The 26,886-nt window shown below is 35.3% G+C and overlaps 1 protein-coding gene across 4 annotated transcripts; it reads left to right on the top strand.

Annotated features, from left to right (window-relative positions):
* The first annotated feature begins 2,132 nt into the window (after positions 1-2,132).
* LOC124356778 lies at positions 2,133-26,172 on the top strand. 4 transcript variants are annotated; one of them, XM_046807978.1, is made up of 3 exons: positions 2,133-2,575; positions 10,348-10,507; positions 25,553-26,172. In XM_046807978.1, the coding sequence occupies exons 1-3, from the start codon at positions 2,304-2,306 to the stop codon at positions 25,913-25,915; spliced, it is 795 nt and encodes a 264-aa protein (XP_046663934.1). In that variant the 5' UTR covers positions 2,133-2,303; the 3' UTR covers positions 25,916-26,172. The 4 variants fall into 4 exon arrangements, with proteins under 4 accessions (XP_046663934.1, XP_046663935.1, XP_046663933.1 ...); XM_046807979.1 differs by lacking the exon at positions 2,133-2,575 and adding an exon at positions 3,392-3,610; XM_046807977.1 differs by lacking the exon at positions 2,133-2,575 and adding an exon at positions 3,617-4,444 and having other exon boundaries at positions 25,556-26,172.
* Positions 26,173-26,886: the final 714 nt, after the last annotated feature.

The following is a 26,886-nucleotide window of genomic DNA, read 5'->3' as shown; positions in this document are numbered from 1 at the left end:
GAATCAACATGCCTTTGGACAGTTCGAACTGACAGTAGGCCTACACCAAAACATATTTAAATCATAAGATAAGAAACTTTGTCCCAGGAACCTTTGATGACGATATATACGATACGAGTATACGATATAGAAACTCGTAACACGGAGTTTTTGTTGTTAGTATGACTCCCGGATGTGAATAAATCGGCTTTATGTTAATAAATACATGATAATAAAATATATAGTATAAAATCACTCTAAATGAGCTTGCTCTCGATATTAAATTCTCATTTTTTATCCTCTGCCATAAAAATTTCAATATTTTACAAACCAGTCATGTTTTCAAAAGGACCTGGGGTTTTAATGATTTGCGTTCACCCACTTAACGCAGAATCACTGACTGATTGGAGAGCTTTTATGTCGTCGGAAAGCCCAGAGATCGATAGTGAAAGTCAGTGGCGGATGCACTGGACGGGCACCCCCTCTCCACAATTATATGACCTACGGCATTATTACAATAATTTTTTTTACTGGATTTTAAATGTATAAAACTGTAAAATAAACGAATAAACTGCAGATTATCTCTTATATCAAACACACTGTATAATAACTCAGCATTATAAATTAAAGAGTTAGTTATGTGCGAATTAAATGGTAACTCCTTGTTACTGTCCTTTAAAAGTTATGTATAAAATATACTAATTGGTTTGGATTTAATGTTAGGACGATAGTTTCAAAGATCAGGAATCAGCAGTTACAAAACTAAAGATTGGAAACAAGGGGTTGTTTGGAATTTAAAAAATCGTATTGCAATAAAATATAACATTAATGACATCGACTATTTGGATACATAGCTATTTCCTAATTAGTATTTACCAAATACATCAAATAAAAATCAATACTTTTAAAAAGTTTGTACCGTTTTGGTTTTCTAGCCTGTTAGGTTTTAGCCAACAATAGTTTTAACGTAGATACTAAAAGTGTCATATAGCCTACCTACATACAGTAATGTTTCAAAAAGTCTAAAAATAATTATATGTAAAAATAAAGATTTTTGACTGAAGTAATAAATTTTTCCACAATCTGTCTTCATATAAGTTCTACAGATAATCTACATTTTAATTTAGGAAATATTATTCAGCTTTAAAATTAACAAAGTTAAACTATGAACAGCCTTACTTTTCTTAAAGTATTTAAGTAACAACAGTATTCATAGTAATTAACGTGTGCAAATAGTTCTATTAAAGTTTTCTGTAGGCGATATGACAAGTAGCTGGTTTACTTACAAAACATATTGACGTTCACCAGAAATACGTAGTACAATCTTAGTTCAAAATGATTACAATATGCATAACCACATTTATTAAAATCATCTATAGGAGCTGATTGATTCGATTTTGGTGTTAATATTAATAATTTTATTATAAGTTTCCATACATTTTCCAAGGCATAACTTACTCCGAAGAGGGATTTTTAATTAAAATCCATAATACCCGGGGGCATTTATGCAGTTGAGTATTTACCCTGAGTTTGTAAACACCTGACTATTTTACACCCCTAATCTAAGGCACCCCAAAGGCGTCCATGTTATAAAATTTGCGATGCTTCCGGCCTATTTCCCTTTCTTGTATGGGGTGAAAGGTCTGTCACTTCCCATGGAGTGAGAACTAGCTCTTTACAATTCTGGGCGACCCTGTCATACATATTAGGGGTGTCACCCGTAATATTTATGAATGTACTAACTCTGCTTAACGATAAAATATTCCTAGGAATAAGGCTTGTACAAAGAAAAGTTAGTATATTTATAGAAAAGTAACTATAGTGACTACTAAGACAAATAAAATGGAATGTAACAAGGCTGGGCTATAACACTATAAACAAGCTGGATTTTGTTAGATATAAATAACCGCAATTATTATTAAGTTAATACTTCAAAGCACCAATCAATAATGTTTCCAAGAAACACCCTATTAGCAATTTTGAGTCTTGGTGTATTACACAGGGTATCAAATATTAGGTGCCCTTAAAATTTACGAGAGGCACATATCCCCCCACATTTTGTCCCTAGTTACGCCCCTGACTACTAGCCCCCTCCTACCACAGCAGTCGTTAAGTGGATCGCACTCCGCGACACTTCTCACTTCTCGTTGTCAGTGAGTAAACCACATCTGCGCGTGTCTCTACTTCTCGCTCTCGCAGGCGTGTGTGACGTGTGTTGTGTGTGTGTTGTGTTGCGGCGCTGCCGTTTCTCAGAACAGTGTTGCCATTTTACTCGCGCGTGCGCGTTCGTTTCACTTACACACTACGTTTACTCTACTTCTGCAATGAACGATCAACTCGACATAATCCAGTGTTTGAAGGAGAAACCCTTCTCCTCCCTGGCATTACACGAGAAGATAGAAATAATGCAGGCGGGAAGGCCATGTCCACCCTTGACCAATATGATTTCCCGCGTGAGAGATCGATACAGAGAGTACAAGAGACAGTTCAGAATGACTAACTACGCTTACTTCAACTGGATGTGCGGCAGCGAAAACTTGATGAAATTATTTTGCTGGCCGTGCTTACTCTTTGGCACCAGTTTCAGTTCAGTCGGGTAAGAATCAGTTGTAGGATTGAGCTGGTGAGGTTAGCTTATTAGTCCTCTAACCTCTAAATATGTTATTTCCACACATCGGGTTTGATTTTACTCATTATTGTATGTTTACAACCTAATAAGTTAATTTTATTTCTGTTCCGCGCGTTGATTAAATACAATCGTTTAACAGTAGATACAGGCCAACTTGTAAATAACTATATTGGTTAAATGTGAGCATTCCTACAGTTACTGATCAGCTACTACATTCCGACCAATTATCAGGTGCAATAAGCTTGTTATTTCATGCCCTTACTTGCATGGTAAACATGCAATACGCACTTTTTTATTCCTTATCTCACATCACATTATTACTGAATTGCGATTGTGTTGTGAACATTGTCGCAGCCACTCCCACAGAGACTCAGTCTTTCAGTCATTGAAACAGCGCTGCGTAGCGACGGTGTGTTCAACTACTATTGCTACATTTACTATTGCACTGCACTGAAGTGTCCGCCTTGGTTTATTCAGATGTAGTATTTGAGCTCCTGTTTTTCGCAGATACTACATGGCGTAACACAGTTGTTCTCTTTATTGCATCACAACTTTGCAGTACTCAATTGTCTGTATATTGTCATAACCATTCTGGTTTATAGAGAACCTCAAAACAAAATACTAAAAGTAATTTTGTGATGGAAAGAACATTAAATAACCGAAACAAATTAGTTAATGCAGTAGGTTTTGGTCAGATTTCGTTATATGCCCCCAACGCTTAAACTTTTTTTAATGAATCTTAAACCTTATAAAACGATGTAGTTGAGTGTCATAATTACCATTGCATCAATCAACAAGCATTCTGGTCGGTATTGTTGTCGCTGTTATCTTATCTTTCTCGGGATTCCCGATTACGGCAGGCCGCGCGGCATCACAACGCTTCATTTCAACTCTGTTATCTGTACAGTTAAGTAGTGTACTTCGTTTAGCGTCAACATTATTCAAGATGGATTTACCTTCAAATATTTTCGAAGTTTATGAACTGACGAAGTCAAAAGAAAGGTGCGTGTCATTTTTTCAGAATATAGATATTTTGCCAAGAGAAAAACTTTGTGAAAATGGTCATAAAATGACGTTAAGCGTTACGGATGGTCGGGAACGTTGGCGATGCAGGAAAAACACGTGCCGTCAAGATATTCAATTAAGATCCAACACTTGGCTGGAAAATTCGCGTTTGGGCTTCGACAAAGTGCTATTGTTCATTTATTGTTGGAGCCATAAACTTACGAGTGTTGATTTCTGTGAGCGGAAACTGAAAATTAATCACAACACTATAGTCGATTGGAATAACTACTTACGAGAGGTGTGTGCAGCTAAATTACTAGCCAATCCGCTTGTAATAGGAGGTCCTGGACTAACAGTGGAGATTGATGAATCTGTATTCGCCAAGCGTAAGTATAACGTAGGTAGGGTGCCAAAAAAACAGTGGATTTTTGGTGGTATTTGTCACGAGACAAAAGATTGTTTTTTGTTTGCTGTTGAAGACAGATCTGCTGCTTCGCTTATGCCCATCATTGTTGAAAGAATTGCTCCAGGAACACGTATCGTGTCCGATAAGTGGCGATCCTATAATGGAATAAGGAATGCTAATAGTAACTACGATCACAATACTGTCAACCACAGTGAAAACTTTATTGATCCTGAAACTGGTGCTCACACAAACACTGTTAAAAGAATGTGGGGCGTGGCTAAATCAAGCTTTCGGCGTCAGTATGGCACTCATTCGAAATTGCTGGACAGCTACCTTTGTGAATTTATGTGGCGGAAGCGACTCACTGAAGGCACCAACCCATTTGAAGCTATACTTCAAGACATTGCGGCTTTTTGGCCACCTCAGTAAGAACTTTCAGTAAAATTGTTTTTGTTCAATTTAGTGTGGGAATAAAATTACTCATTGATTATTGAGTTTTATCTTCATATACTAGCTTTTTTTCCTAGCTAGTAACCCGCGCTGATGTCAACGAAAGAAAAACATCCCTCGAGATAGTACCTATCAATAAAATATCAAATTCTAGAGGGGCTGATCAGAAATATAAATTGAATTGTAATGGAAAGGCAATTATGTACCGTGTAAAAAACTTAAATAATCATGTGATGCCGCGCGGCCTGCAGTAATCGGGATTCTCGAGAAAGATAAGATAACAGCGACAACAATACCGACCGCAATACCTGGAAATGCTTGTTGATTGATGGAATGTTAGTTCTGTTACTCAACTACATCGTTTTATAACGTTCTAAGTTCATTGAAAAAAGTTTAAGCGTTGGGGACATATAACGGAATCTGACCTAAGTTTTTTTAGGAGTAACGTACTTTTTATGCCGTTTTTGTTGTATAATTTTTATTAGTATTTGGGATGGGTCTAACTGTAGTAATAAAACTAAAAGATATAAACCAGGATTGGTAATAACCTAATTCCTTGTGTAGTCTATGCAAGCTGCTGTTTATAATTAAGGGCATAAAAATTCGGCGACCGGACCATACTGAGGCATGTTTCTGTAGGTCACACTAACCATATACTAAACCGTCATGATAATTCTAAATTCAATTAGATTTGTATTATGTTCTGTTCCATAAATGTATTATTACGAGAAAATTTGTATAGGTCATATTTTAATTTTTGTATGATTTCTAATACACCGTAATTTATTTTAGTATAGCTGACATAAAATAAACCTAAATTTGACAGTTTTAATTTTGCATTTTTGCGTACATGATTTTGAAAGGACGGTCTACACTTTTTATGCTCGTTAAAGCACTAATTAAAATTATTGTTAGATGTAATATAAAGTACTATGCGTTCTACGTAACACTGGAAAATTGCGGTTATATTCACCAATAATACATCTTTAAGTATATTTTGAAAATTATTATCAAAATGAATCCAAATTCTTTTAAAATTTTTCTCGTAAAGTTTATACTTTAGGCTACAACTAAAGTATCAAGAAAATTTAAAATTGTTTCGATGCACATTAATTATATTTTTGAAATAAGACGCATACCGTATTCTACGATTAAAAATAAGGCCGTGAAAGTGATTTGAGGTTAACTTTGTTCTTATGGGGTTGATATCAAGATGGCATGCAGTACAGTCGGCTTCACACTGTCCTCCAGTATTTTTCAGAATATTCTCAGAGAATTTCCAGAGAGTTAAGCTAGCCCTGTGTGTATACTTTAATGACGTTGCTAATGCATGAAAATGTTATTTTGAGCAATAAAGGATTTTGATTTGATTTGATTTGAATTAAATCGTACATGCAACCTTCGACAGAGATTTTGACAGTGACACTGATTGACTGGTCTTTTCACGTCCAGTCTCGTTGCTTTGCCGCCAGTCTATTTTGACCGACTTGCAGTGTGGTGGGTGATTCATGTAAACATAGCTTTAATGACGTGTCGCATCGTTAGACGGTCGCCGTAAAAGAGTTGGCTTCCTTATACGTTGAGCGGCAAAATTGCCGCAATTTTCAGATGCTGAATATAATTTTTAGAATGATGTATTCCATTGTTGTTTGTTATTTAAACCATGTTTTGGTACTTGTTCTGTTTTCTTTTAAGTTTCTAATTTTATTATTTAGTTGTTAGTTGGAGTTTAAAATAGTAAAAAATGTCTTTTTATTGCATGTGAACTGCTTCTACTATGAATCAATCAATCAATCATATTTTTATTGCGTTCAAACAATGTTACATTGTATTTGCAAATGTCAATAAATAAAGTTAAAAATCCTGCAATTTGCTATTCTAAGATTCATTTACTGCTCGCATACATACATTACATTACATTCTCCCTCTCATTCATACATGGCTTCAGTATCGGTACTAAGTTACGAAATTTAGTGATCACAGCGGCGTAACATGAACTCATCTACAGAGTACACTTCAGACACTAAAAGGTCCTTTAATCGAACTTTATACAGGGTTGGGTTGTTGAAATTTTTAATGCTCTCAGGGAGATTATTAATTAATCTGACACCAGCTTGTGAAGGAAGTTGTTCAGTGCCAGTGTTCTATGATGTTGCATCTTGTAGCTGTCCCCACCTCTAGTATCATACCTGTGGACGTCCCTGCCACGCACTAACTCACTTCAGAATCGGCAATACAGAGCTACATCCAAGATATAGAGGCAGGGGAAAGTCAGAAAACTATGCTCCCTGAAAGCATTGCGGCACGACTCTCTAGGATTCAATTTGCACATGATTCTGATGACTTTTTTCTGAAGCCTGAAAACTCTGTTGAATCTGATCCTGGTACATCCACCCCAAAGGCGTATGCCGTAGGTCAAATGAGGATATAAAAGGCCAAAATAGGCCATCTTTAGAACGTCAAAAGAGCAAACCTGTGCCAAATTCCTCAGGGCAAAAACGCCTGAAGCAATCCTTGCACATACATGCTCAACATGATCGGTCCAAGTTAATCCTCTATCGAGATATATTCCTAGAAATCGAATAAATTCCATGTCCTCTAAAAGAGTGTCCTCTACCATGACAATGGGTCGAATTTCGTTAACTTGTTGACGGAGACAAAAACTTATATAATTCGTTTTTATATTATTTGTTTTAAGATTTAAGTGCGAGAAATACTGAATACAAGAATTCAGTTCAACAAAAGTTTCTATTTCCAGAGCGGTATTTGATTTTGCTCTGACGCAGAGAGTCGTGTCATCCGCATATTGGACTATCTTTCCATTCTGAATTGATAGTCCAAGATCGTTCACATAAACTAAGAACAGTATAGGTCCAAGGATAGATCCCTGGGGGACCCCCTGATTCAAAGGAACTCTTTGTGACTGAACATTGAAAATTTCTATAAACTGATATCTGTCACTGAGATACGATTTCAACCACTTCAGTGGCAGACCACGTACCCCATACGATTCCAGTTTTCGCAAAAGAGTAGCATGGTGAACACAATCAAAGGCCTTCGAAAGATCGAGAAATACACCAATTGTGTGCTCCCGACCCTCAAAACCCTCCACCATCACATCCACAAGGCTTGTGATAGCATCAATTGTTGACATGTTTTTTCGAAATCCAAATTGGCTTGAAGACAAAATGTCAAACCTATTGAGGAAATCCATGAGTCTTGCAAGAAAAAGTTTTTCAAATACTTTACTTCAAACTGGCAGAATTGAAATAGGACGATAGTTGCTTACGAGGCAAGGATCGGCCTTCTTGAAAACTGGAATCACTTTGGCTGTTTTTAGCTGGGCTGGAAACACTCCTATTTCAAAGGACATGTTAACCAGTCTTGTCAGTGGTTTCAAAATGTGATTTAGGCAACGTTTGATTAGCCACATTGACATGCCATTGATGTCTCATGATTTTTTTGTGTTGAATCCCCGCATCACCCCCGCCACCTCGTCCTCGCTAGCAGGAGAAAGCACCATGATGATACCGGTCCTCTTATAGGTTCCAAACTAGACCGACTGCCGCTCAAAGGCAGTTTCGGCACCGCGGTTGCAAAAAAATTACTAAACTCCCTGGCCACTTCTTCAGGGGTCTGTAAAAGTTCATCCCCAACTGTAATTTTTATTGGTTTCGAAAATTTGGAAAAATCTGGTTTTAAATTTGAGTTAATAATTTCCCATGCTACTTTCGATATGTTATCTGCTCTCTTCAGTCTACTTTCAATTTCATATGCTTTAGCTGCTTTCCTGTAAATTCTCTTATAGCTTTTGGAAAAGATTTTAAACCACTCATCTTCAGACTCCCTAAATATGGAGTAGTTAAAATTTTTCTCTTGATTTGAAAATGCCCTGGGTAACCCATTGGATTTTTTTGAAATTTTATTTTATCCTTGAACATTTTGAATGGGCAAGTGGCGTCAAGATGTGTGGTTATGCAATAACTAAATGCGTTGAATGTCTCATTTGGGGATTTTAAATTCTTTAAGAAAGTTCAGGATTCTTTTGAAAGAGGCTGACAGAGATGATCAACATTTCTGGGATTTAGAGACCGTTTGAGTTTTTTAGTTTGGTGTTCGGGTTCCGGCCTCACTCCAAGGATGGTAACCTCCTGCGCAAAATGGTCAGCGATGGCGGTGTCCAATACAGAGACCACAGCAGTAGAAATGTTTGTGATGACATTGTCAATGGCTGTGCTCCATGTAGTGGTCACTCTAGTGTAAGTTCACAGCCCACTCCAAACCGAATGAATTCAACACGTCTCGAAGCCGCTGGGTCATGGGGTTGGTGTGGTCTAAGACATTGATATTGAAATCGCCAATTATAATGAAATGCTTGGACTTCAGTTGAAAAAAGGACAAAAGTGATTCGAGTTTCTCAAAAAATGTATCGGTGCACCCTCTGGGGGATCTATACAGTCCGACTATGTTTTACCTTTTCAGGGGATTTTAGGGAAAAACTTATGCCACTAATTTCAAAGTCCAATTCAGAACTATAGTTTGCTTTAAAAGGCTCAAACTTTAAATGATTTTTTACAAAAATGGCCACACCTCCCCCTTTGAAAAGACTGTGATGAAAAGAGTTTGCCAATTGATAATTGTTAATTTTGAACTGAGAAATTGAATTAATGTTGTAACTTTGCTCTGTAACAACAAAAACATCAGGATTCAATTCCTTGCATAGCAGTGACAGTTCACTCACTTTGTTCTTTGCGATCTGGGCATTTTGATATACCACAGAAAGCTTATTTAAATTAAATTTAGGGTTTGTTAGTTTTGCATGATGCCAATTTTTGTTGTGGTTTACGGTGGTATAATACGAACACAATTATTATATTAATTTAATTTAACTAAAAAAATGTTGAATATAAATAATTGTCTAGAGAGTTACCGGACACTCTGTATGTATATATATATATATATATATATATATATATATAAAAATAAAGGAAACAAAACAAACAAAGGTATATATATATATATATATATATATATATATCACCAATGCCGAATTATGTGGTATACAGCAAACTTGTATGCATCTTGTATAAACATTTAGTCTTAATTGGATCGTTTTCAAGTTATGAATTTTCCAAGTTTTTGGTTGAAAAGCAGTTGAAACGCAGAAATAAAATAACTAAATTTTAATATAACTCCCGTTATTCTAGCTCTATTAATTAGGTTGCGGTCAACTTTGAAACTCAGATATCCGTACTTTTTTGTCCGAAAGTAGACATCTTGTATTTGCATTGGTCTTGATTTGTGATTAAACTCAGAAATATTTTGTCAATATTTGATTAAAGTTTATTCTTCATATAAACTTTATTTGTTGCTGGATATTTTAATAATCCCTGTATAAGCTTCCTACTGATTTTGTGGTAGATCGGTTTTACTGTAAACTGTATACACTCTGACCTTATTATTGCCTTCCTTTTATTAGTTCATACGTTCTATAAAATAACGATTTTACTACCAAATATTTCAAAAATTTCCTGGGAGAGGAATATCAGACCACCCTACTCATACGGAGGGTTTCAATACACCCAACTCCCCGGTCTTCTAGTCACCCCCTTCCCCCCCAGAGAAGATTTCTGGTTCCCCTCTGATGGATATTCCTCGCCAGCGTACAGGGCAGTACTAAAATAAACAACCACAAGTGTAATAAGTACGATTAAATCTTACCACGTTCTTAAAACAAATTGCAAATATAAAAAACTTTTCACGATGTTAGTAAAATAATACATAAAACAAACAAAATAAAAAAAAGATTCATACTGTGTAGGAATTGTTATCCATATTATTTTCTACACGCCTCTGACTAAACTTTTGTTTTCTGCAGGTCAAAGAAAAACGTGTGGGTGTCCTCAGGGTTTAGCAACCTCGCAGGCCTCATCAACTCAGCCAAGAGCCATGAACTGTCAGGGGTACATGCCATCAACGTCAGTAAGATGGCAGAATTTGAGCAGAAGCGACTGAACGGCACGTGCGACGTCATGGATGTAAGTAACACGAACTGTCAGGGATACACACCTTCAACGTCAGTACATTGGTAGAATTCGAGCAGAAGCGACTGAACAGCACGTAGTACGTCATGGATGTAAGTAACACGAACTGTCAGGGATACACACCTTCAACGTCAGTATATTGGTAGAATTCGAGCAGAAGCGACCGAACAACACGTGGGACATCATGGATGTAAGTAACATGAACTGTCAGGGATACACACCATCAACGTCAGTATATTGGTAGAATTCGAGCAGAAGCGACCGAACACAACACGTGGGACATCATGGATGTAAGTAACATGAACTGTCAGGGATACACACCATCAACGTCAGTATATTGGTAGAATTCAAGTAGAAGCGACTGAACGCCACATTGGACGTCATGGATGTAAGTACCACGAACTGTTAGGGATACAGGCCATTGACGTCAGTACATTGGTAGAATTCGAGCAGAAGCGACTGAACGGCACGTGGGACGTCATGGATGTAAGTAACACGAACTGCCAGTGATACTCGCCAAGGTAGATTTGTAATAAAATTTATTAAGCTCTGTATCTCTACCCATGTACCATCCTGTTTATGCTCGTAAACATGCTGAACGAAAATTGGTATGGATGCTCTACACGGTATCGGATCTACCACTAGACCGTCTAGACACCTACCTAGGGCCGCGGCCTGAGAGGCCGCACATGTATACAGGGTGAATAAAGAGTTAGGACCCCCTCCCTTGTAATGACTCATTTCATACACCCATCTCACATTCATTTCAATATTTAATTTAATTTAGAAATTTATTAGTAATAATAATTAAATAATTAAGGAATAATTAATTATAAATTGTCTCAAATTTTAATACAAACAATAATAAATACAAAATTAAATATATCAAAATTAATCAAAATTCACCTTATTACATATAAAACTCAAAAGTTATAAAGTAAACTAAAGTCAGTGATACAGTGTGCAGGGATGATTGTTGAGTGAAGAGAGCAGAGGTTTAAAAGTGGAGAGGAGAGGGGGATATAGAAGAAGTGAAGCAAGATTATTATTTCAAATAAAGAAACTGGTTAATTTTATTCAGCAGTATTTGATTCAAAAGAAAGTTTAATTTATTAAATTCATATTATCACTGAAGTACAGAGAAGCAGAAGACAGACATTGGGTGAGAAAATTCCTTTTTAATTTAACATTGATCCATTGGAAGAACATAAAACCCAGGAACATTCGATTTGGCTAACAATCCAAAATTAATATAATTAAAATTTAACAAAATTATTTTTCAAATTACAATATCTTTTATTAAAAACAATACCTAATATTTCTATTTCATTAAGCCAGCACGACCACCCTGCCCTAAAATTTAAGAACTGTATTTAACAAAATTTACCATTATTGTATCCTCCATCTTGTTTTAAAATTCAAACCTGTATGTCAATTTATCGTCATTAAAGTTCACATTTGTATCATACTGAGTTATTTATAATTTATAGCTATAATCATCAGAATACAAATTAAGTTTAACCATTTATTTAAAGTGTATAGTAGTAGTATATTACACCCTCTATATTTTTAAGTTTATATAAGGAGATATACTTTGGGTAGTGATGCATTGTGGAAAGGAAGTTTCATTTGATAATTTTGATCAATGTTTTGCATCTCCCTCAAGTGACCACTTCAAGAACATAATCAAACTTTAAGAATGGTAAAACCCAGAGATCGCTATCTCTTTCTCATCCAAAATGATCTAATGTTACCAGAACAATATTTGTAATAACTCACCACGTTGTCAGATCCAATCAAATGTTCAAACTGAAGCACTCCTACTATTTGGCAGTGGAACAAGCGTGGGATGAGCTTCTCTCTCACGTTTTGAAAAATCTGAAGTGATATTTGGTTGCAGGCCTCAAAAATCCTGTTTCCTAAACCTTCAAGTCTTCTACGGGTGTTTTGTAAAGACTCCATTAACATTTTGACGACCTATTATTTTGGATTGGAAAGGGTTACCGATCTCTGGTTTTTACCATTCTTTAAGTTGGTTTATGTTCTTCAAAGTGAGGGGCGACTTTAAAAGGGATTTTTTTACATTAGAAATTTTGAGTTGCCCCCAAAATCCCGCATTTTTAGGGGACACAAAAATGTTTTGCAAATGAAATTTATTTTCCACATTGCAGCACTACCCAAACTATATATCCTTATATAAACTTTATAAAAACATAGACGGAGAAGGTCCTGACTTTTTATTCAACCTGTAAGGCATTAGAATATCATTGCCTACTGTGTAATGATCACACAAAATCACAGCCCGAAATGTATTATTAAGTTATGTAGCAGAACATAAGTTCTGCAGTACGCGTTGTATTTTTGCAAATGGTTTATTTTACACGGGATACTATCTGTGCATAGTATCCAACGGCTCAAAGAGACGGCTAACGGGGCTCTGGTGAAGCTACGTCAGGTCTAGCAAGCCGGTAGTGGATAAAAACTTGCTTTCAAAAATAAGAACAGCCTCGGAAAGGATGGAAATTTACGGCAACGACCCGGCAATTGTTTAAGGTTAAGATTTGGTACAATAAATGTTTGTGACGCTTAGGAACAAGTTAGAAGAGGTAGTAGAGATGATGAAGAGAAGAAGAATAAACATAATGGGAATCAGTGAAAACAAAGTGGAAAAGGTAGTGGAAGTAGAGAAGTGGGACAGGGATACAGGATTTGGTGGTCTGGAGGAGAAATTGGAAGAAGAAATGGAGTAGCTATAGTCATGGACAAAAAGATGACAAGCAGAGTGATGAAAGTGGATGTGGTAAGTGAAAGAATTATTAAGGTTACGGTCAGAATGGAGGGGGAGATAATGGACATAATACAGGTATACGCACCACAAAAACAGGATGCACGGACGATGAGAAGAGAGAGTTTGAAGAGGATCTGGAAGGACAAGTAAAAGAAGAGAGAACAATAATAATTGGGGATTTTAACGCACAAGTGGGTAAGTTTAGACAAGGATATGAAGAGGTAATGGGATGTTATGGAGTAGGAACAAGGAATTTAGAAGGAGAAAATTTACTGGATTTTTTGTTTAAGGAATGATATAGTGATAGGGAACACCTGGAACAAGAAAAGGGATAGCCCACAAATACACAAGATACAATTGGAATGGTGAACAGCCAAGTTTAATAGATTATATATTAGTGAGGAAATGCCTGCAGCCATACATGGCAGATGTAAAAGTTATACCAGTGAAAGTATGGGAGGAGATCACAGGCTGGTGGTAGCTGATTTTCAAAGAATGAGGTTTGGAAAGGATACATGCAAAAGACTAACAAAAATCAAGACATGGAAGTTAAAAGATACGAAAGTTAGAGAGGAGTTTGTAAATAATATTAGAGGAACGATACCCAAGGGGGAGGTCAAAACAGGAGAGGAGGAATGGACAAATTTCAAGAATGCTATAGTCAAAGCTGCAGAAGAAAACATGTGGACGAACTTCAGGTAAAAAGAAGGGATAAAGAGACCCCTTGGTGGAATGAAAGAATTGCTGAAGCAGTTAAAAACAAAAATAGAGCTTGGCGAGAATGGTTTAAGGATAGGTCAAACGAAAAGAGGGATAAATGGAAGAGGACTTGCAAGGGCATCAGCAAAGATGATGAAGGAGGCAAAGGAGAGGACATGGAAGGATTTTTGAAGAAAAACTTAAATCACAACTTTCAAAGGAAATAAGAAGATTTTTTATGGGGTGATAAGGAACAAGACGAAACCTAAAGAAATGTTGACTAAGGTGGTGGATGTTTCAGGGGAAATCAAATGGGAGGAGAAAGAGGTTTTGAAGACGTGGAAAGAGTATTTTAAGGAACTACTGGAAGGAACAGAAAATGAAGAGGAAAGAAGAGATATGACAGAGGAGACAGAAGATGAAGAGGATTTTAGTATGTGCGAATTGGAAAAAGCGGTTAAAAGAGATGAAAGAGGGGGAAATCTGCGGGAATAGACGAGCTGACGGCTGAGATGATAAAGGCGGCGGGCCCATTGGGAATTCAATGGTTGTACAGAGTGATGAAGAGTGATTTGGAAGGAAAAGAAGATACCAGAAGACTGGAAAATGGGAATAATAGTGCCGATTTTTAAGAAAGGCAATAAGCAAAAATGCGCGAGAATTACAGGGGAATAACTTTGTTGTGCCATACACAAAAAATTTATGAAAAAATATTGTTGCAGAAAATTAGACCAGTACTGGAAGAAGAAACAGGAAGAGAGGAGCAATGTGGTTTTAGGAAAGGTAGGTCAACGGTGGATGCTATTTTTGTGATGAGACAAGTGTTAGAAAAGAGGTGGGGAATACGGAAAAGATACAATGGTAGCGTTTATAGACCTACAGAAGGCATATGATAAGGTACTGAGAGAAAGGATATGGGAGAGTATGAGAAAGAGAGGATTGCGTGAGGGAATAGTAGAAAGAATAAAGAACCTGTAGGCATATGTAAAAAACAGGGTGAGAATTGAAGAAAAAATATACAGAAACTTGTAAAACAGAGAGAGGAGTAAGGCAGGGAAGCATATTGTCACCTTTCCTTTTCAATATTATAATGGATGAAAATTATTCTAGAAGTACAAGGAAACAGAGGAGCAGAAGAACTTAAGACAATAGCATATGCGGATGACATAATGATATGGGAAAATAGGGAAGAAGAGTTAGAACGAGAGTTAAACAAATGGGCAAAAGTGGTGAAGAAATTTGGTTTAGAGAATGAACATACAAAAATGTAAAGTAATGAAAGTAGAGAGAAAGGGATGGAAATAACAAAGACGTGTTAGTTGAAGGAAAAAAGACTTGAAAAAGGTGAAGGAATTCTGTTATTTAGGAAGTATCATAACAGATAGGGGCACAATAAGAGAAGAGATAGGAAACAGAATATGGAAGAGTGGAAAGTTTTTCAATATGGTGAAGAAGATTGTGTGGAGTTGGAAACATTGGGAAAGAATCAAAAGTATTGATGTATAAATTCTTATTTCCAACCAATTTTATTATATGGAGCAGAGACGTGGACGTGGACTAAAAATGATTTAAGCAGATTGCAAGCTGCAGAAATGAGATTTTTAAGAGGGATAGAGAAGGACTACAAGAAGAGATAGAATAAGGAACGAAATAACCAGAGAAAGATTGAAGGTAGTTTCACTGCAAGAGACAATGGAAGGAAGAAAGAATACAGTGGATGGGGCATGTGAAGAGGATGGGAGATAATAGAATTGCCTAGAATAGCACTGGAGAAGGAGGAAGGAGGAAGAAGACCAAGAGGAAGACCGAGAGGAAGATGGGAGGACCAAGTGTGGAAAGACATAGAGAGAAGGGGACGACTACCGAAAATAAGGTGGATGAAGAGGAGACCTGGAAGGATAGACTAAAGTGGAGGAGGCTGTGTACGATGACCCGTGAGAACGGAAACGTCTGACGATGATGATGATGATGACTTATCTGTGCATACCCACTATACAGTAACTCACTTGTTTTCCATGTAGTTTTTACATATTATTTTATAATTTAAATGCATCGTACAATAAAACTTGTTAAATCGATGTACCACCACAGTTGTATAGTACTTCTACTAGCACTACCAAAAGAGCATTTTAGAAAAATAAATTTGAAAACATTAATGCTTGGTCTTTGGGGCATACTGAATTGACGAAAGTAACGTACGTAGCAGTTTTTGTGAGTTAGTCCTACTAAAATGTGTGGACTTCGCTACGGTAAGAATTAGTTCACACATAATATGCATGTGCACTAAATAGATAAGGTTGGTTTGGTTTTAAGCGATAAATTTATACATTTTACCTTCAGCCTTATGTTGGTATATTACCAGCAGTTCCAGATAATGCTGTACGGTACAGGGTGATCACGTACAATGGATATATACAGGAAACTGTAAATGAGCTACCATTGTGATTTTGGAAACAATTAAAGTGACAGCAACCCTTAAATGGGTATTAGAAACGTTTAAAATATGTATTTCTTTTTAACCTGCTGCTATTTTCTAATGGTTTAGTTAAAGTTTTTTCTTGCAGAACGTTCTGAATTTTATTATCTTCCATGGAAAAATTATTTTTTTAAACTTTTTCAATCGACACCTTTTTTATTTCCCTCAATAAAGAACGAATACTAAAGCTCGAATTATTGAGATTCCTTATGGAGAAAACATTGAGAAAACGCTTTTTTAAAGATATTTTAAATGTGTAAACGGGAAAGGAGATATAGTCACGCTCAAAGAGTTTACGATCCTTCTAATTGTATGAGCACAAAATGACGCTTTGTTCAATTGAAGCCTTTTCTTTCTTTTTTTTCTCTTAGGGCAAGAAGCTTATAAATTGCACTTAGTCCTGTAAGAACCTTTGCGCTGCTTCCAGAGTTATAGGATGTTCAGGATGGGTAAGGTTAGGAAGTAGGGGCCGCCTCCTATCGAGATCCATGAGGAAGAATTAGGGCACTACATCTCAAAGTCATCCCGGAAGAAGGGAAAGCCAGCTCTGAACCAGCCTCTCCAGTCAAAGTAGGCAGGGGGTGGCACACCCTTGTTGAGGTTAACAAGAGCCTCTGAGGTAGGGGAACAAACCCCACCAACTCCAACAGTCATCTTCCACAGTAGACTAGACCTATCGAATTGCCCATGAACCCCAGAATCTCAACATTTGCGGTTAGTGATGTGCCGCTACTGGACATCCATAAGGTTGCCCAGATTGAAGTGGCACACCGGTTTTTGCTGTGCCTAGTGGTGGGTACAACTGGTAGGTATAAACCAGCCAGAAGTGAAGGTATGAAACCAGCCTGCTGGGTGAAGCCTTTTCTTTACTTGAAACCTATCCAGCTATTAAAATAAGGTTGTGTTCGCGAAAAAATGCATTTTTTAATGAATAATATTTTATAAATGAACTGTTGAATTTGTGGGTATCTCGTTTAAATTTACCATCATTTTGATATAGGAAACTATTGGCCATAGATCACATTTTGAACAGTGTTCTAGTAGAATTCTATATTTTGTGGTGCTCTTAAGTTCAGGTCTGAGTGCAGCTATATTTTTTATTCTGATTCTGTTTTTACAATCTTCAATAAAGAACGTAATGCGTGAATTTGATTGCAACGTTAAGACATATAATAAAATTATTTAACTTTCCGCTAACACCTTATAGCACAAAAAAGTCAAAAAATGCATTTGACATTTTTTGTCTATCTACGAGTGGATTCGGATATTTTTAATTTCTCATAGTTTTAAATTCTATAAGAATTTATCACAGTTTGAAATTCTATAAGAATTTCTCACAATTTGAAATTCTATAAGAATTTCTCACAGTTTGGAATTCTATAAGGAGTACTTAGATTTGAACGTAAGGGATATGCCAATGTCAAAGTTTTTAAGACTCTTAAGTTAAGTTAAAACGTGTTCATTCGTTTTACTATCAGAATCAGAATCAGAATCAGAAACATCTTTATTCATATTAATACACATGGTGTACATAAGAATGGTGTCAATCCAATATAATACTATAGTAATAACATTATTAACATTAAACATCATTGTTAACAATAGTAACAGGTTCACAATTCATTATATAATACAATAGTTTCATACTTAAAATTATTAAAATTACAAATTAAAATTTTAAAAATTAAAGTTAAAGAAAAAAAAAAAAAAAAAAATGTAATAAAACTGTTTTTATCCATGTTTTCCACCATGGATTTCAAAAAATTCAGAAAACGAATACAGGGGAAGGTTAGTTAAATATTTTTTTTAGTTTAACATTGAATAAATTATTATTTTCCAGTAATTTTATGTAGTTTGGCAACAAGTTGAAGAATTTAGCTCCCATGTATTTTGGTTTTTACAAAAAAATTCTAAATTATGTCGGATGACTGCCATATTATTTCTATTTCTTGTATTATATGAGTGGTTTTTACCACATTTTTCAATATCATTTATTCGATTTTTTCACTGACAGTATAGTGTGATATATGTATGCACTATAGACAGTCATGATTTCTAATTGAGCAAAGTGGTTTTTTACGGATTCATTCCATTGTAAAGCCGAGCATAATACGAATTGCCTTTTTTTGTACAGTTAGGATTGAATTTAAATTTCTAATTGAAGTTGATCCATATAGGGCAATACCAAAAACAATATGTGAATGAATATGGGAAAAGTATACTGACTTCAAAGTATTGTTTTGTACATAATTTTGATATTCTTCGAAGAGCATAAAGACCAGAACCCATTTTTGAAAGTACACTGTCTATGTGTTTTATTCCATGACAATGAGCTATCCAATGTTAATCCCAGAAAATTTTTAACCTCCTCGACTTTTGGCTATAGAAATTTGATCCATTTGTATACTAGGATTAATTTTGTTTCTACACCGGTTAGTATTAAATTCAATATAGTTTGTTTTTGGTTGGATTTAGAATTTAAATTATTTTCTTGGAAAAATTGATTTAAATTGGATAGACTAAGAAACGCATCCATTTCAATGTCCATACTTAGATGGTGCGCTTATTCGCAGAGTGGCATCATCAGCATATAAACATAATTTTTCCAATTCAGGAAGACCTTTAAGGTAGCAGAGAAATAGCAGAGGTCCCAATATGGAACCTTGAGGAACCCCAAAAATGGTTTGTTTTAAATTTGATTTGTAGTTGATACTAAAATTATTTTTTAGTGTTTTTTGATGAGCTATTTCCACAAATTGTTGCCTATTTTGTAAGTATGATTTAAACCAATTGTATTCATTTTCTTTAATACCTAGTAATGCTAATTTAGACAGTAATGTGGTGTGTGACAAACACTATCAAAAGCCTTATGTAAGTTCCATGAACACTCCTATCACTTTATCTCCTCTATCAATAGAATTCAATCACGCCGCCTTCTAGAAAACTCAGTGGCAGCTGTGACAACAGATTTCCTTTTTCTGAAGCCGTGTTGTATGTTATCAATTAAATCATTTTCTTCTAGATAAACTGATCAACTGATCAGCCATTGCTCGCTCAAAATATTTTTGACATAACTGGTAGCAAAGCAAGTGGCCGATTAATTTGCAGCATCCATCTGATTCGCCTTTTTTGAAAAGAGGTTTAATTTTTGTTATTTTAAGTTTTTTCTGGAAAAATTCCAGATAATAAGGAAGAATTAATTATATGAAAGCAAGGGATCAATTAGAAATTCCATTACACTTTTAATTAAAGGTACTGGTATGTCATCATATCCAGTGCTATAACTGTTATTTAAACTGCTAATAATTTTTACCATATCTTTTCTATCAAGTAATCTACATTTGAACTGATTTGTATATTCTTGTATATTAAAGCTTGAAGTGGTTAAATTAATGTTTAAATTTACTTTGTCCCTAATTATGTTAATATAATACTCATTAAAAACTTCACAAACTTTTTTAGGATTTGTTATTGTAATATTGTTTGTGCCTTAGTTGTATGTTTTTTATGTTTAATTTAGGCTGACCAATTTCGGAATTAATAATTTTCCAGGTATCCCTTTGACAATTTTTGGATTTTTTAATTTTTGTATCATAGTAACTTTGTTTTTCTTGTATAATTTTTCTTTTTAAAAAGGTTGTATTTATGTTTGATGAGCTCAATTATTTCTTTGTGATTTATTTGTTCTGGCCCAGATTACTTTCATGGATTAAATTCCTTTTTTCTATTTTTAAATCTTCAGTAAACCAGGGTTTTTTATCTAAGTGTTTACGAACTTTTTACTATTGGAAAAAAAGTATTAAAATATTGTAAAAAATATACAAATAAATATGTCATATTTCAAATTATCATTAGCTGTATATAGTTGTAACCATTTCTCTAAGCTTAATGCTTGTTTAAAATTTTTCATATTTTCATCAGAGAAAATCCTGGGAGTATTTGAATTCATAGTTTGGTGGCTTTTTTATACTAAAGGTATGATCGTATACCCTAATGAGCTGACCATCGTGATCCGACAACAAACGTATTCAAGCACTCGGACTTGTATCTGTGATTGTTTAAAATTTGTTAATACATTGTCAATAGCTGATTGTGTATTTCTGGTGATCCTGGTGGGAAAGTCAACCAAGTTATTTCATATCATACTGTTTTAGAATTTGCTCCAATTTTTTCTGAGAATTATTTTTTTCTAAGGTATTGATATTAATGTCTCCAGATATTATTATGTATTTATACTTATTAATTAGGATGCTTAAGAGGTAGTTCAACTTTCCCATAAATATATCTATGTTTTCACTGATTGGAGACCTATAAATTCCCCCCAACAATATTTTTATTTTTCCAACCTGAATTTCAACCAGGCACAATTCAAAGATTTGATCCTTTAAAAGGGATTTAATAGCCGGAAACATAATTTTTTTTACCTTCATAATGTTTTTTTGCTAAAATAATTTACACCTCCTCCCATCATACTATCTCTAGAATAGTGAGCATAAATGTTATAGTTAAGGACATTAAGTCTGTTAATTTCATCTATTTTCATTTTGTGTTCTGTTATAACTAATATGTCTGGTTTTATTTCGTCAATTGTTAATTTCTAATGAATCAATTTTGGGAATTAAAGAATTTATGTTTTTGGTGAATATTGTTATACCAATAGGGAGTGTTCTCAACATTATTCATTACCCTAGTAACATCCTACTATTGAAATTATCATTAAATGAAGCATTGTGCACAATGCTTTCACAGATTTCTACATATGGATCCTCCATACATGGGTCCACCATTACTAGAACTAATTTCTAAGCTAACAGTTTTGACATGGTCTTGAAAGTTAACTTCATTGTTTACATGGCTTAATGGTGTTCCTCTAAAAAAAAGATTTTGGCTGGAGGGTGAAGGATGTGCTTGAGTCTGTTTGTTTGCATCCACAGCTGGACTTTTCTGATTTTTTGTGGCTCTTCAGCATAGCTGTCCTCCCCTGGCATTGTTTTGGCTTGTGTTTGGCCGCAAAGATCACTAGCCGATTTTCTATGTTCCTCTGATTCACAGATGGGTCCTTTTTACTAGATACTAACTCTTTTAGCTTGATGTTGAAAACTCATCATGACTTAAACCGTTCCTTAATACCCTGTATGATTTTTGAAAGTAGGATGAAATGATTATTTGAGCTCCAGTTTGCTTTCGGAACTCAAGAAGGTTCTTTGCAAAGTGTTCTAGCTGAATCCTGTCCCTCACACATCCTATTGGGGAGCAAATGAGTTTTTTTCAAATTGTTGGCCAAAAAAGTATTTTGTCATAAGTTTAAAAGCCTTGTTATAGTTGGTGACTGTAGGTTTATCGAAGAAGTGGTCCTTTGTAATCAATACTGAAGATTGCAGCTCCATCGGTTACTTTCTGCTGAGCGAGATGGTCTTCCACACAATGAACCGTTGCAGGTCTCCCAAAGTGTCTTCTGAAAACCACCGCTACGCCAGCACTCATCTGTCTAGGGTCTTCAAAATCTGACGAAATGCTGTGCGCAAATCCAACTCTCTGGTTCCTTGTAGTGTATTCTTCAATTAGACACTCCATATTTGTTTCCACAACTTCGATTGGAGGGCTCTTAACTGTTCGTTTTGGGCTAGAGTCCTGGTATACTTTAAGTTTACCATGCCAGATACAAATTTTATGAATGATGAGATGTGCCAACTTCACTTTTCCTTGTTGGTTGAGGTGGAGACCTTGTCTTGTGAAATGGATTCTCTTGAAGTCATCCAGACATAACAAATGTGCATTCTCTACTCTGTAAGCTAGTTCAGCAATGTAGTTGTTTACTTCTCTCAGTCGATTGTTTACTGGGTGCTTAAGAGGGTAGTCGTATCTGGTTGGGATTTGTCGTTATAAAGGCAGGCCTAGATTTACTAAGTTGACTGAGTTTAGACTCCAAATCCTTGTATATCTCGGAACAGTTACCCTGAAGACTGTTATTACTTCCACCAATGATTACAACTGGATATTTTTTCTTGAGTCATTGCTGAATCAACCACTTGACCAAGAGTTGTTATAGCTCTTACATAGCCGAAAACATTAAACTTACCTCCAGTTATACTTTCAATTTCATTAGCAAGGCCCTTCCCTTGGCTGTCTGAGCAAATAGTTAAATTTGTTTTGGGGTACATTACCACACATTTTCTTGAAAATACTTTTTTTTTATGATTTTGAGTCTTTGTTATGCAATTTTTACCATTAAGTACTTTTTTTGAAGTCCTGGGCTTGTGGAAATTTTTGAAGTTGGCTGTATCTGATTCTTTTTGTGCACTGAGGTTACTTTCAGATTTAGATGGTCTTAGTAAATCGTAACGATTGCTTGTGGGTAACTGAAATTTGGCTGGGCCTAGCTGCTTTTGTCCATAATGCCGTGAGGATGCCACTTTGAACCATTGACTGTCGCCTCCCTGCCTTCTTTCTCCCCTCTCTAACACATTGGTTGTGTATTGTCCCTCTTCATGACGTTTTCCAGGCTTTTTGATCATTAAAATCATATAGTTCTTCTTTTGTAATTTGTAAAGAGCTGTAAAATACATACGCAATTAATGATCTTTTGGTTATTACTTCTTTTGCATAAGAGTGGCATTTTGCAAAAAAGCCGAAGTTCAAAGCTGAATCCATGGTGATGTCTTGAACTAGGGATTCACATTCCAACATACAAAGACCCCGCAGTCAAAGCCATTCGACTGCTGAGGGCTCTTAAGTAGACACAAACTCGGAGGTTTCCATGTCAAGACCCAAGTGACTTGCCAGTTTCTGTGCTACAATTTTTGCTGCCGGTAGGTTAAGGTTGTTCACTGAATCCAGGTAGAAAAACTTGTTAGCTGCACGATCGTAAACTAATGTGCTCCAATGCGTCCCATGGCCAACTGTGTACAGATCCTCTGAATCATTTACTGGCATAATAATCACGTTCTTGGATTTCAAGTCGTGATGTTCCGTTAAGAAGGAAGAATCTGTCAGATTTTTTTAAGCCGTGTACAATCAATGGGTTGAGAATAATACAGGACTTTTTCTGAAGAAACCTGTTATTCAAAATTTCTAGGTACGGTTTGTATTGTAAGATCAGTGAGGTATTTTTTTACTTAATAGCTCTTTTGTACGATCAAGGTTATTTTTCTCCGTTGTACCACCCCTATCAGTCAGGAGTTCTGTTGTTAGATCACGCACAGCCTCCTCTGCATCACTTTGGTTTGATTGGGATTCTTGTGGAGTTATGCAGGAATCTGTTTACACTTTCAGTTCCATTTAAACTCTCAATTGGAGTGGTGATTGACGTTTCACTGTTAGGGGCTTTGACTTGTAGAGCTTTCAGCAGATGACATGGTGCGACCCTTCTTTTTCGCACCAGCTGAAAAATTAAAAAGCGTTAACATCCAGTTTCAGACCTTTTTCCTTATGTACTTCTCTAGATCGCCTTTGCTGCGTACAGTTTTTTTCCTCCTGGTGTTATGTACGACGACGTCAATTCTCCCTGCTGTTAACCCAGATGGGCGCTTCTTTTCCACCCGTTCCCAGCCTGGTGGTACATTACCTGACAAGCTGTTTGAGGGAGAAGCCATTTACAATTTTTGTTTTCTTTTAATATCATTAATAACTAAAATCAAAATAAATATATTTAAAAATAATACAATGAAACTAAAATACAACTTCACTCAAGACACAAGAAAAAATATTTTGTCAAAAGATAACTAAAAAATGGCTTATATTTAAGGGAAAAAAAATATTCTAACTAAGTTTCAGAGTAAAAATTTAGTTTACAGTTTTAAGTTCATTAATATTAAGTATCAAATTGTAATATTTTATCAACAGTTTTAAACTATGAAAACTATCTTTACAAATTATATTTTACAGTAATTTTTTATTACATAGTTAAAACAACTTTTTATTCCAAAAACATTTTATCTAAATCAACCAAATCTTTTTATCTAAAATTTAATTACTATTTACAGTTTTATACGTTTATAATATATGTTTATATTATAAAGTTTTAGAAAAATAATTAAAAAAGCAAATTGAAATATTCTTTAATATAAATATTCTACTTAGTTTATGCCAAGTCAAATATATAAATTAGTGACAAATTGACTGTGATTTAAATAAATAGAGTACAACTACCAGCTAGTAATCTACAAAGAACAACAATGATTTGGAGAAAGAGTCTGTCAAAGCTATTAGAGATAAGCTGCAAACTGGTGAACAATGTTGTAGATAAGAAGCCTGCAGTTGTCTGGAACAGGTTGTCTGTATGACGTCACAAGGCTGATAGTCAGTTTGAATCCGGCAGTGCCACTGGTTTATAATAAAATATGTTTAATTTAAGTTTTGAGATTTAAAAAATAGTTTTTTTTAAGTAGCTTTTGTAATCAAAAGACTTTTTTAAATGTAATGTTCTCTGTGTGACTATGTTTTAATGCCAATTAAAGCCAATTAAGCACTTCTCTTCCACATCATGTTTTAGGCCTTTCCTTGAGTGAGTTAAACTTTAAATAGATAATTCCTAATTAATAACTGTTCAGTCAATGAAAATTTACTACTTACATATGTAGTTACATATTAGTTTCACTTATTCAAATAACACTTCCACTTTGAATACCACTGATTTACAAGTTAAATTTAAGTTTAAACAGCTTGAAATTGTATCACTGTTTCATGTTAATTCATCATCCATTCATCACTATAGTTTTGTTCAAAGTCTAAAAAAAATGGCTAAATCATATCAACATCAAAAGGTATTATATTTACTTATGAAGTTGTGGATTGTTGAAAAGGAAAGATGCTTGTTATTGTTGCTTTTATTGAACCCCTGTTTATGGACCCAACAAATTAGCCCTTTGCGCAAGTGCAGTGAAGGGCAAAACTTTGATACGACTGTAGCTTTATAGCTATTTTATTAAGTTCATATTAAACGTACGAGCCCGTATATTGTAGATCGGCTAAAGTCTTGGTTCTGGAAAGTTAATATTTTACAATACATGATTTGAACATTGTGAAGAGTTGTGAAAATTTCTGTGTTCACTAATTGTTTCAACCCGTTTCTTGTCAGCAGAATGAAGAGGGCAGAGGTGAGGTTTTCATCAAAACTGAGACTGAAACTGATTTCGTTGTCTCCTACGATGACCCCCTCCGCAACGTCACGGACATATGTGAAGAGAACAGTCCTACGTGTCAGAACATGCCACCCGACAAGAAGAGGAAGTCCTTTTCTTCACCTATCCCTCCCTGTTCTTTGAATGCAGGATTTAAAACCGTGTATCCAAGTGGTTCATCTGCAAACTTAGAGACGGAGTTTGATCTGTGGGCCAGAAGTGTTGCTCATCAACTGAACAACATGGACCTGAAAACGGCTCTGCAGTTGCAGTTGAAAATGCAGCAACTATTGACAGAAGATAGGATTAGTCAAGACTAATCCTCTGGGCTAAATCCTCCTGGAAGATGCCCTCAGACATCCTGTAAACATGTTACGAGTACTATGTGATAATTTTAAGAAGTAGATTTAATACAAGTTTAATTCTTTTCCTAAGATTTTGTTTAGTTTATAAATTAGTTTTATAGTAAAATGTATTGTCCATTTTTAGAAATGAACAGTGTTATTATGTAAATATTTGCATTGTACAGTATTATTTTTGAAGAATCAATTAAAAATTATGAGGTTATTTCTTTCAATCCCCTTTCATTTATTTCTCGGACATAAGATCCGACACAACACATGTGTCACATTTGTTTCTTGGACATGTTTGATGAAACTTTGAAATGTGAGTGGCTTCATTGACATAGTTTATTTAGGATTTTATTTAAGTATCCTTTCTCTTTACACAGTGTCATATTTTCATTCCATATACAAGAAAGTAGCCAGGAAAAATATTGGGGGGGGGGGGGATGGTGGAGATCCAGACAACTGATATTTTTCCTAGTAGACAGAGAGTAACATCCCATTTTGTTCCTTAAACAATTCTTGACCCGTTTCTTTGTTGAGAACAATCTTTCAGCAGTACATTTCAGTAATACTGAATTATTTAAGTAATAATAGTAACCTTTACTAAAAAAGCAATTGATAATATGAGGGGGGTCCGAACCCCTTGGACTCCCTTGCTGGCTACATCCTTGTAAACTCGTATAATAAACAAGCTAGGAATACTCCACACGTGTCGCGTAACATGCTTTGCTTAAGTTGTTTGCAAATTTGAGATTTGTCCTGTGGACAAATAGACAGACACTCGTACAAAAACGCAGATAAAAGAGAGCTAGCATGGCGATTGGATACGTACCATCTTAGAACTCATTCTTCTCTTTGTATAAATGTAGTTTCATGCAAAGTTTTAACTTTAAGTTCTACAAAAATTTAATTCTATAGATGAAACCTTTTTCGATATATCTTGT

The sequence above is a fragment of the Homalodisca vitripennis genome, chromosome 3 (assembly GCF_021130785.1).
Source record: "Homalodisca vitripennis isolate AUS2020 chromosome 3, UT_GWSS_2.1, whole genome shotgun sequence".
NCBI classification, from domain to species: domain Eukaryota; kingdom Metazoa; phylum Arthropoda; class Insecta; order Hemiptera; family Cicadellidae; genus Homalodisca; species Homalodisca vitripennis.
Note: the sequence above shows the minus strand (reverse complement) of the source record. Positions and strands in the feature narration are given on the sequence as shown.

Bases quoted from the DNA above. Each gene is read 5' to 3' on its own strand.
- LOC124356778 (XM_046807976.1), top strand. From the start codon at position 3,678: ATGACGTTAAGCGTTACGGATGGTCGGGAACGTTGGCGATGCAGGAAA. The intron at 4,445-10,347 runs GTAAGAACTTTC...TGTTTTCTGCAG, and splicing joins GCGGCTTTTTGGCCACCTCA to GTCAAAGAAAAACGTGTGGG. The intron at 10,508-25,552 runs GTAAGTAACACG...GTTTCTTGTCAG, and splicing joins GCACGTGCGACGTCATGGAT to CAGAATGAAGAGGGCAGAGG.